The sequence below is a fragment of the Vipera ursinii genome, assembly GCF_947247035.1.
Source record: "Vipera ursinii genome assembly, chromosome: Z".
NCBI lineage: Eukaryota > Metazoa > Chordata > Lepidosauria > Squamata > Viperidae > Vipera > Vipera ursinii.
Window position 1 is genome coordinate 27219702 of NC_139517.1, and position 12103 is coordinate 27231804.

Below are 12103 nucleotides of genomic sequence, written 5' to 3' on the forward strand. Positions count from 1 at the left end.
CCCCCCTCAGGCCAGGCCGGCTTGCTCGAACAAGTATGTTTTCAGATCACGGTGAAAGGAGCGAAGATCGGGCGCCGTCCGGAGCTCAACCAGTAACTGGTTCCATAGCTCCAGGGCGCCCACAGAGAAGGATCTCCCCCTGGGGGCCACCAGTCGACATTCTCTGACCGGTGGCACCCTGAGGAGGCCCTCTCTGTGGGAACGCACAGGGCGGAGGGAAGTAGACGCCGGCAGCAGGTGTTCCCTAAGGTACTCCGGACCCCTGCCATGTAGGGCTTTAAACATCATTACTATCACCTTGAATCTCACCCGGAAGACAACTGGTAACCAATGCAGCTCACGGAGCAGAGGTGTGACATGGGAGTATCGGGAGACTCCCAATACAACTCTCGCGGCTGCATTCTGTACCAGTTGGAGCCTCCGGGTGGTCCTCAAGGGAAGCCCCATGTAGAGAGCGTTGCAGTAGTCTAGACGAGAGGTCACAAGCGCGTGAGTGACCGTGCATAAATCATCCTGGCTTAGATAGGGCCGCAACTGGCGCACCAGGCGAACCTGGGCGAAAGCCCCCCTAGTCACAGCCCCCATGTGATCTTCCAAGGTGAGCCGTGAATCTAGGAGGACTCCCAAGTTGCGAGCCCTATCTACGGGGGGTAATAATTCACCCCCCATAGAAAGAGATGGAATATCCGAATAGACCCGGGATGAAGGTATGCAAAGCCACTCGGTCTTGTCGGGGTTGAGTTGAAGTCTGTTCCTCCCCATCCAGACCCGAACCGCCTCCAGGCAACGGGACATCACGTTGAGGGCATCACTGGGCTGGTTTGGGGTCGAAAGAAAAAGCTGGGTATCATCAGCATACTGATGATACCCAACTCCAAAGCCACGAATGATCTCATTAAGCAGTAATGGTTTTTAATGTCATTGGGTCTCTAAAAAGTTATTTGGGATCTTTACTGGGTTGAAGAAACCCTGACTAGATTCCATTGAACATAGAATGGGATGTCAATGTATGCTGCTTCATCTTAAAGAACAGTTTGTATTTCTAACATGAATTATTTCAGATGTTAAATTTACTATCTATAATTGGAAAGGTGTGTGAGAAATTGCTGTTAGAGAAAGCCAGAGGATTATGTGCCTGTCAGTCCAAGTTCTGCAATATGCAAAAACAAAGGGGGGGAAAGCATTGAAAAGGATAGGGCTCATTGCTTTTAATTGGTTATGTCCAAAATCTTGTTCATCTGAAAGTATTTCAACTTGAGGCTTCAGTTCGCCATCCAGATTATCCCAAAAAGGTAGTAAAATCCTCTTTAATTTTAGAAAGAGATTATTTGGTACTGAAGATAATACAACTGTATTCATGAGGAAGTTGTGAGGTCTAGTTCAGTTCTCCAAATTAGAATCTCTTTTAGATGGAAGATTGACCATTTAACACAGAACTTGAATTTAGTAACTGTTAACTTGTTGAACTATCTTCGTTACAGAAATTCTGATCTCTATTCAGTCACAAAATGTATTCGATGACTATGGACCTCTATTACTCACATTCTCTTGGTCAAGTCTGCTTCAACAATCGGCTATGAAAATAAGATAGAGAAGAAGGAGAACCATATACAAGGCTCTGACATCTTGGAAAGGATGTTATAAATATGTAAATTTGTTGTTAATGTTAGTAAGCAATGCTAATGAAAGTTAGAATTGTTGACCTATTATTTAAAAGCATTATTGCAATTATTTTATATTGGGGATGTGTAAGAAAGCATTGCATTGTATTCATTCTCCTAATGACAGCACTCTTGTTTAAGAATTTAGGCTTTGTTTCCAAACAGGCTATTAAACTTTACTACTCTTGCTTTTTGAGACTGACATCCAGGGAGGGGGCAAGGTTTATGTCTGCAACATTTGCCAACTGAATTCACTACTAATAAAAGAAATTATGACCATGGTGTTTCCTAATGCCTGTAAATATTTTATCATTTCATCTTACCAGTTCTTGGCTTTTTTTCTCTTGTTTTTTCTTTTCTTTCAGCCCAGTTTTGAACAACACCGTCTTGGTCAGGCCAGTTATGAGCGTCCATCATACTTGCCAAGTAGCCATCCCCCTGGCATGATGCTTCGCCAGAAATCTATTGGTGAGATTGGGTCTAGAAGGTGTGAAATAGGAACTGCATGTTGTGATTCAGGGTCAGCCTGTGGGTTCGGCAGTTGGGTCGGACGATTCGGAGGAGGAGGGGGTGTTGGAGAGCTTGCTGAGGGTGTTGGAGAGCCTGCTGATGAGAGCCCTCAGCCAGGCCCCTCCCACCTGGTTACGATGCAGACCCAGCTGTGTGAGCCTGACAGCGTGGATGAAGATGACCCACAGCTGGCCCTGTTCAAGGACGCCCAATGCAGGAGGCAGTCAACCAGGAGTAAACAGAGGAAGGCAATGGGGCACCTCGGAAGGAGGCAGAGAGAAGCCACGCCCTGAACTGTTTAAAAGGGGGAATGCGTGGGAGGGCTGGTTTGCTGAAGGCAACCGTTTGAATAGCTCCTGTTTCGTGGTTCGTGTCTTGTTTTTGCTCTGTTTGCTTTTGTGTCCATAAATTTGGCAGGCTTAGTTCCAGCCTCTTGCCTTCTTGTAAAAGGGGTTGTCCCTGCCTTATCTGCAGGGCCGGTAGCAGGCTGGCACACAACACTGCATTTGAGCCTGGAGAAGAAATTTAGGAAGATCTCTAACATCTTTTCGCTTGCCACAAACACCCCAGCCATTCACCCTTTTAGTATTTGTCTGATTTAACAATATTTCATCTGCTGCCAATTTCTTGGAACTTCCTTTTTGGGGAACGGGGTGTGTGTGTGTGTGTGTTAGTAGCCAGAGTCCTCTCTGTGCGGAGGACAGATTGCCTGACGTTCTTCCCCTTGTAATGAGTGGGTTTATTTGTACTGAGTTGGTGCGCTTATTAGGCCTTGCAGGAACCTAGAACTCAGGAAATTAGTCTCTTCCTAAAGGTTTGGTGTCCATGGAGCCCTCTCAGACAGAAGCTAGACCATATGACACTGGTTTTGGTAATGAAAGAATTCTGTAGTCACTGGCCTTGCAGAAACAGGGCTTTCTAGAAAATCAGCAGCTCCAGACTCGTTAATTAATAGGCATTTTCCTTAGAAACACAGACATCACTACAAAAGAGGGGAAAGGGGCAATTTTTCTTTGTATGCGTTTATGGATTCATGTACAGGTGTACATAGGTAATATGTAAATGTAAGCCGTGCATATGTTTGACAAAGACTCACCAACCAATTCCCATCTGTGGCCACAGTGAACCCAACGATCTGCTGCTACAGCTGCTGCAGTCTAATTATGAAACAGTAACTTTCACAGAATAGTCTTAACTACTTGAAGCATTTATCATGTGGTGGGTTGGTGTGAAAAAGCTTTTGATGGCTTGGGGGCAATAACAGTAAAAAAAAAACCATCCCTGTGGGGTTAGGTTATAGTAATTGTAAAAAATATGCCAACATCACATCTAAATAAATAAGGAACAGCTGAGAGAAGAGGGAAGAAATAACCTGGTAGCTGGATGCAGTGATGGTAATATTCCTTCCCTCCACAGGAGCAGCTGAGGACGAGAAGCCCTATCTGGCTCCCCCTGTTATGAAATTCAGCCGCAGCCTTTCAGTCCCTGGTTCTGAAGACATTCCCCCACCTCCAACCACCTCCCCTCCTGATCCACCCTACAGCAGTACATCACCTGCGTCTGGTCGAGTTACTCCCTCAGCCCGCTCAACCTTCAATCCCAGCACTGAGGCCAAGCTGTACTCCACTTCTCTTCATCAGGATCCGTCATATGAGCCGCCTCCTCGTGTCCGTGACAAAATGTCTCTTTACCGCCAAGAGTCTGAGCAAGGGGCCGAAGGGTCCACAGCACGTGGATGGAGGGGCCACACCCCTGACCTGCGATATTATAATTTGCCCCCTCGGGCAACTAGCACCGCCATGTATGTTCCCACCAAGCCCATGCGCCGCAAAGGTCCGCTGGTCAAGCAGACCAAAGTAGAGGATGAGCAGCGCCAGCAGCAGGGTACCCCCTCTTCCCAGATGCAAGCATCGTCTTTACCATCTCAGTCATCCACACAGTCCGAAAAGAGCTCCATCCCAATACCCACCATTATAATTAAAGCTCCTTCAACCAGCAGCAGTGGGCGTAGTAGCCAGGGAAGCAGCATGGAGGCAGAGACCCAACCAGAGCCTGTGGTGCCTGTCCCATCGCTCCAGCTTCATAACAGCATGGATTTTACTAGTCAGTTTGGGGCTGCCTTAGTTGGGGCAGCCCGACGAGACCGTGAATGGTACAGTGAGGCTCGCCGCAAGTCTGCCCTCTTCCTCTCCACTGAGCAACCAGATGATGAGTCTCAGCAGATGCCTGTTCCCCGTCTCCGCCATTCCAAATCCATTGATGAAGGTATGTTTTCCAGTGAGCCATACATTCAGCTAAACATGGCTTCTGGCTTTGGCAGTAGCAGTGGTGGTGGGAGCAGCCCTGGTTATCTTCAGTCTCGCAGTGCTAAAACGTATGGAGCCAGCACTACTAGTGCCTTCACTTTCTTGCCACAACTCCAGCCCCATTCAACTCCTCTCATTCACCCACTGACTGGCAAGATTTTAGATCCTGGATCCCCCTTGGGACTCGCATTAGTCGCACGTGAGCGGGCTTTAAAGGAGTCCCAGTCTCAACAAGAGAGCCAAGAAGAGAGGCACTCACGCCCATCCTCTCCCCGGTTTGGGGAAGCCCTTAAAACTCCTGAGTCTCCCAGCAGTTCCATCTTGCGCCTCTGGGAGACATCAGAGCAGCAGACTCATCATCAGCGGCCTGCATCACCCCGAAAGGAGCAGGAGAGCCCCCAACCTGAGCAACAGCCCCATCCAACCTCAACTAGAGCAACTCCTTGGGAAAAAAGGCCTGAAGAAGGAGAGAAACTGGAGCTACATGTGCGCTTTGTGGAGAACTGCCGCCCAGCAGCAGAGGAGGAGGAGGAGGAGGAGGAGGAGAGCAGCCAGGAGAGTGGGAAAAATGAGGTGGCTGCTCCCCCGATGGAGCGAGCAGCAGAAGAGAATGGACTCCCGCTGTTGGTGCTGCCCCCACCCGCCCCTTCCATTGATGTGGATGATGAATTTGTCTTCACAGAACCACTTCCTCCACCCCTTGAGTTCTCCAATAGCTTTGATAAACCTGAATCTCCCCCCAAAGCTGCTGGTGAACTGCCCCCAGCAGTAGCCCCTTCAGCCGCTCCACCTGCCCCTGCCACCTTAGATTCTACAGCATCCAGCCTGACCTCCTATGACAGTGAGGTGGCCACCTTGACCCAAGCTGGTACAGCAGAAACCAAGGAATCTCCTCATGTCAACTTTTCTTCTGTTGTCTCCTCCATTGCCATTCCTGCAGCAGAAGCATCTGAAGCAGTAACCGACTCGGGAATTGAGGAGGTGGACAGTCGAAGTAGCAGTGATCATCACTTAGAGACTATCAGCAGCGTCTCAACGCTGTCCAGCATGTCTGGGGAGGGCACAGAACTCTTGGACACCTACATCACCTACTTGGATGGTCAGGCTTTTGGGGGGAGCAGCAGCAGTGGTAGTGGAGTAGGTGGCGGTGGTGGCAGCATAGACAAGAGTCCACTGCAGACCAAACTACGCTCCCGGCCATTTCCCGGTCGCTTGCCGGTGGCTACCCCTACTAGCTCCACCATCTCAGTTTCGGCCTGTACTGAAAATATGTTTGCCCTCACACCTGCTCCTCCATACCACCAGCAGCCAGCAGCTGTTGAGCCTGGCAAAGAGTTGCCGCAGAAATCTTCACTGCCGTGGGAAGAGCCTAAGGCATCGCCCATGTCCACCGTGAAAGCTAGCATCATTAGTGAGCTGAGCACCAAGTTGCAGCAGATGGGCGGGGTGTCGTGGTCACGACCACCTGATGCTGTGGCTCCCTTTGGTTCCGAGAGACCCAGCTCCCTGCAGAGGCAAAGGTATTAGTCGACTGGAACAGGAGGAGGAGGAGGAGGAACAGGAAGCAGGAAGCCAGCTCCGTGCATGCTGCATCTCGTGTTTCAGTTGGGTTTGTCTCCTTTTCTCATTCTCCCGTCAGTGCTTGCTTGGTTATGATTTCTGTTGTTTTCTCTTTTTTTTTTGCTTTTTTTGACTACCATTACATCATTTGAAATGCTAGCAGCACAAGGCAAGGTTGTGCCACATACAAAGCAATTCATACTTCATATCCAAATAGCAATGCGTATTTATGGTACCTTGTACATATGTTTGCTGTACAACTCTGGCTTACAGTTATGTGCACATGCTCTACATTTTGTGCATTCCTCTGATTGCTCTTACGCTCAGGCAGAATAGATAACTGACACACATGGCCATTATGTGCACAGTCAAGCACAAAATGGCTTGATTACAAATGCATGTATTTATAAAGTCTCCCTAAATGTATGTGGCTGCAGCTTTTTTATTGTCTGCACGTAGACATATTTAGGCAAAGGTGCCTTCTGACTGACAGTAATCAAGAATTTCCCACAAAAGTTAAAAGCATACCCTTAAAAACTAGGTATGTGGCATAAATAACTGTAGATATAAACAAATGTACCAGATGTCTTGCAGTGAAGCAGAATTCATTTTTGTATGTGTATACTTTTGAAAAGGTATATAATTAATTCCATGGTTCAGTCATTTACATTGGTGAAAGGAGCAAGCTTATTATGCCTGATACTGGTAGTCCTTGATAAAGTGCAAAGCTTTTTTTCCAAATTCATGGTTTTTGAAACTGGTCAGGTATGCCACAACCTGCAGCTTCTTGAGCACCAAAACTGAAAGTCATCTATTGTCTCACAAATTACCTCTGTTTTCTGCGTTTATGTAACTTAGACAATATATTGCAATCCTAATCAGTTGTATACATAGCTGCATTAGCTGTAGTGAATCAGAAGATATATACGGGCTGTGTGCTACAAACAAATATTTGCATGCATGTGTCAGTAGCTGTGAGATTTCCCATTTCGAACTGAAAGTCTGCAAGAAGATGATTTCCAGTGTAGTAATTTTCACATTTGTTTGGGAGGAATATTATCTTGTAAAAGCAAAAATCTATTCGGCCCAGCTGGTGGAATGGAGTTCAGTTAAGGTGTGAAATTCAAGTTCAACTTCCAAAGTTCCGGAAATCCGCCTATCTTAAAATTGCCAAGATTGGGAAATGCTGTTAGATAGGAATTGAGGATACTATCGCTCCCCACTGTTTAACCAGTGTGACTCCTAGCCTTTGCTAAACTTAGACTTCAGGGATTTGTCTAATACACTTTAAGGCAGTCCAAATAGATATCCATTGCATTAGTGAATTTCACTAGTTAACTGAACTCCATTCCACCACATGTGCCTGCTGAATCTTTTTTTTTTTTGCTTGCCATGAAACTTGCAAAGAATTAGACCACGTTCTAAAGTGTCAATTCCAGGTCTGAAGTGGGCCAAGCACTACCATCAGACCCAACTCCATGTTTCATGCAAGATATTTTACTTTCGTCTTCCTCTTTATTTGGACTGCTCAGTCAGCCCAATAGTCCAGGGGAAGGGGAAAAGAGATACTTCTGTAATTTCAGTCAACCTAACAGTTGGGAGAGCTGAAGGGGGGAATTGTATTGTGCATGAACACAAAAGGAAAAGTCCTTAACTACCCCAAATGGATTTTAGGAAAAAATGTTTTTTAAAAAAAACTTATGAACTCTCTGTTCTGAACTGAAGCTAAAGCTTAGAGGAAAACTAAGAAGGTGCAAGCCAGCTGTTTCAGTTGAAGGATTCCTAGGAAGGAAGGCCCATACTGGTGGTACTTGATATATTGCCCCCAACTTCCAAGGAAGGATGATAACCATTGCTGTCCTAGACTGATAGAAGATAACAGGCTTTTGGTCTTTCCTGCACAGCCTCAGATTCATAAATCCTAGTGTATTTTGGATGGTCAAGTTCTTGACCTTTTTGGTTTTTTAAGAAAAGGAATGGGTAATGGAAGAAAACCAGTAAGCAGTTTTTCTATCACTTACATGCTGATTATGGACTTGCCCTGACATCTTTGCCCTTTTGTATCATGGAATTTCCTACCCCTGGTTCATCTCTGTTGTTATTAAAGCTGCTTGTAACTTTTTCTGCTCATTTAAAGTAGAAGCTGTTATGCTGTAGGTCAGTTTTTCTCAACTATGGCAGCTTTCAGATGTCTGGAGTTCATCTCCCAGGATTCCCTGGCTAACATAGCTGGCTTGAGAATTCTAAGAGTTGAAGTCCACATATCTGAAAGCTGTCAAGGTTGAGAAACACTGCTGTAGTTTCTGCATGCATGCGTACACCTATCAACGCACATGATTGATGTGGGCACTCGTAGCATCTTCCCATTCAACACAATTATAACATTTCATTTGCTCCATTATTTCATTCATCCACAATCACATCAGTGCTGGGAAAATACAATGAAGTTCCTCCAATATCATATTATTTCCTGTATTATAGTTGAGGCATGCTTCATATGAGTTTCTTGCCTCAGTGATTTTTTTCCATTGTAATGGTATTCCTTAATCCATCAAGGACTATAAAGCACTTATTCCAGTAATGTATGATCACCTTACATTTTTTTTCCAGCAGTGCTGTGTATCTGCCACTTATTCCTGATTTTCCCACAGATTTCTCCCAAGTTAGCAACAAGGAAGGGTTTCCTTCATAATGGTATCCTTCGGGTGTGTTGGAATTTGATTCCTAGTATTCCTAACCACTAACACTCAATTCAGATTTCTTCAGTAATAATTCCAGCATTGGAACTGAGTGCCCCATCTTTGAGATAATATAAAGATTAATATTAATGGATCTATTACTGTTACTGAGTATTAATGCATTGAAACATTATGTCTACTATAACCTGAAGTCTGTACCTTGGAGAAATATGTTAGTAAAAGATCATTGAAATAAATTAATAGGAAGCACCTGCTAGACTTAAGGATTCCTAGTTAATTCTCTTCCAGCAGGGAACTTGGTAGATGATAACTATCTCATCTTCCTCCTCTTCTTTCCCTGCAGGCTCCCAGATGACACATCCCCATCATTGATTTCCTCCAAGCCTGTAAGCAGCCTTTTCCACAACTGGCCTAAGTCCCCCCAGGGCAAGCATCCCAAAAGTGTGGACTTTGACATCCGTCCTGCCCTGCGACGGGCCCCGAGTCCAGCCGCCCTGCCCAGTGAGCACAAGATTAGCCCCACCCCAAGGCCTTCCTCTCTTCCCATCCTGCCTTCTGTGCCCATCTATACTGGCGTCTTTGACCTCCGTGGTTCACCCACTTCTGGGGGTGAACATCCCTTCCCCAGCTTTCCTTCAGGCAGCCGTTCTCTGTCCCCAACCCACTTCCTTCCTCCAGCCACGGACAAGCCGTTTGGCTCCAAGCCGCTGCCTTTCTGGACTAAGTACGATGTGGCTGACTGGCTGGAGTACCTGAAGCTGGGGGAACACCGTGATCGATTCCTGGACAACGAAATCGATGGATCTCACCTGCCTTCCCTCACTAAAGAAGATTTCATTGACCTGGGCGTGACGCGAGTTGGGCATCGCATGAACATCGCCCGTGCCCTCAAGTTCTTTCTGGAGAGGTGATGGGGGAAACTGCCCTGCCCCGGGGAGCCTCTTGCCTGAATGTACAATGGACCTCCACCATGGGGAGAACAAAGAGGTGGGGGGTTGCAGCTGCGGGGCCGGGCACAGGGGAAGCGGTGAAGAGAGACCCTGTGGGGGTGAGGGTAGAGTGGGGGATCTTGGAGAAGCTCACCAAAGCCTGCCTGGGCACCCACATGGGTGTGCACTTTTCTCTGTTGCATTGCCATGTAGCATTTTACCCATTTCATATATCCAACCCAACAGCACCGACAGTGTATGAACACTTAACCCGTGTATCATCACTTCCCAGTGTGTGTGTCTATAGTTGTACACATACACTTGCTCTTCATTCTCCATCAATATAGCCACCAGCTTTGCCAATCAGATGGTTGGTACTAGCCATCCATTAGTGCAACAGCTTCTACCTGCCCCCATCCCTCATCCTTTCTGTTGTTGCTGATGGTCCTTATGTAGCGGCTGCTATTTACACATCAGTTCATTCAACCATGTAACAGCTTGCTCTGTACATCTCCACAATTACCAGGATTGTTAAGTACTCTGCCGTTGAAAAGGAAAAAAAACCTGCTACAAGAAACTGAAATTTGCATATATTTCCTTAACTTTGCAAAACATTCTCTAGGGAGAACCTCAGATCGTTCAAGTGCCATCGTTACCTGATAGGAATATTGGGTTCCTCCTCCCAATCATTACCCGTGAATTGGAATGAGCTCTTAATATTAGCTAAGCAGAATTTTTAGAAATAGCTACTGAAAAGCATGGGTGCCTTGGAAGATAAGCCAACACTTGTTTTCATTGGGTGATGCCAAAATTGGGCTTTTCTCTTTTTTTCCATCTCTCTTCAATTATTGCCTTATTTCCAATTGTTTTTGTTCCTACTTTTCTCTCTTCACCTTTTTCTGGTTCCGTTACCTTTTCCTCTTTTGCCTTCTCCATCAAATTTATTCTTATCCTCTTCTGTGTTACTGTTTTCATTTTCATTTTGACTGTTTCCGCTGGAAGAAGGAAAGGGGATCTGTGTTTCTGTGTGAAAGTATTTGGTTTATGCAGATCGAGTGTAAGTTAACAGTGTTGTGTCCTGTCCTGGCCATTTTGGGGATGTGGCTTCTGCAGATATTTATATAATTTCTACAGTCATACTTGCATGTGCATATACAAATTTGTCATATGCAGGCATTTATTGGTGGATGGGGGAACAGCCTAGATTTACAAGATGGGGAAGATGGGCATTGCATAGGTTTTTCTCTGTCCCTCCCCCTCTCCATCTACCTACCTAACTACCTACCTATCTACCTACCTACCGTTGTTCAGGAAGAATGTCTTAAATTTAACGTCTCCTTTTTTTGATAAATACTGCTAGAAACTTGCTTTCTGAATTTTCCGTGGAAATAGAGAAAGGATGTGGGATTATGAGCCTTAATAACAACACCTGGCTGACTTTGTAATAGGAAGATAAGGCACATTGGTACATAGATGGGGCTCCTTCAGCAGATACCACGGTAGTAGGCTACACTGGGACATCACCCATCCCAGAAGAAAGCAATGTCACAATGCTACTGTTGCCAAGAAAATGGCATAGACAATGTCCATGAAGTCACCAAGAATCAAGCTTGACTTAAAATAAGATGATATACTTATTCAAAGTAGGCACACTGCTGTGACTAATCCATGGCACGTCTTGTACTCCATGGTTGCACAGTTCTGACTCCCATTGCATATGACCTTTTTAGGAAGACAGAAAACATTTTTGATAGTACTAAACCTAAGCATAAGAGTATAGTAGCTTTTGTATGCTGGGCATGTACTGTCTATAAATCAAGGCTGTCACTACGTTGACAAAAGAAAGTGGGTTTGTCCTTTTTGAGAGGCTGTACCCTACATCAGCACTAATGAAATTCGGAAGTTAGGGTTGCTTAGAATTGACAGCATGGTAGGGACTGATGCCAGCATTATCCTGAAGGATGGATCTGAGCAACACTAGCATGGGGTATTCCCTGTGATCCACCTGTCCCAAGTTATTTCAGTTGGATAAAAAGAGCAGTCATGAAACAGCACATCTTAATATTCCATTAACGGGGCCATTTGCAAGACACTTCAAATGGGTGGGATGGTCCTTTGTGTTCTGATCCTGTCGGGGAGAGATTGAACGTGTTGAGCCTACAAAAAAGTTTGTGGGTAAAAGCTACATAAAAGGAAATGGCACATTCCTCTGCTAATGTAGCCAAAACCTTGTGAAATTATTTTCATTGTAATAATTGATTCCGATTAGACAATCAATTTAAGCAATGGATTGTGTGTGGCTTAATCCTATAGTGGAGCCAAAGCAGGTGGGCTGGTTCCCATAAAATGTGCATTTAAATGACCTGCATGTAGACCTAGCTATGTTTCAGCTAAAGGACAGCATCCTAGATTTTCACTACAGTATAAAGATAGAATGT

General features: G+C 45.5%; 1 protein-coding gene across 1 annotated transcript in view; it reads left to right on the forward strand.

Annotated features, from left to right (window-relative positions):
* Positions 1-10168, forward strand: part of SHANK1 (SH3 and multiple ankyrin repeat domains 1) — a gene marked incomplete at its 5' end in the record, with an annotated part of 69117 nt that extends 58949 nt beyond the window's left edge. Inside the window, 3 exons of the mRNA XM_083376226.1 lie at positions 2027-2129; positions 3588-5997; positions 9080-10168. Coding sequence (XP_083232352.1) covers positions 2027-2129; positions 3588-5997; positions 9080-9647 — 3081 coding nt within the window. The 3' untranslated portion in view covers positions 9648-10168. The remainder of the gene's footprint in view (positions 1-2026; positions 2130-3587; positions 5998-9079) is intronic.
* Positions 10169-12103: the final 1935 nt, after the last annotated feature.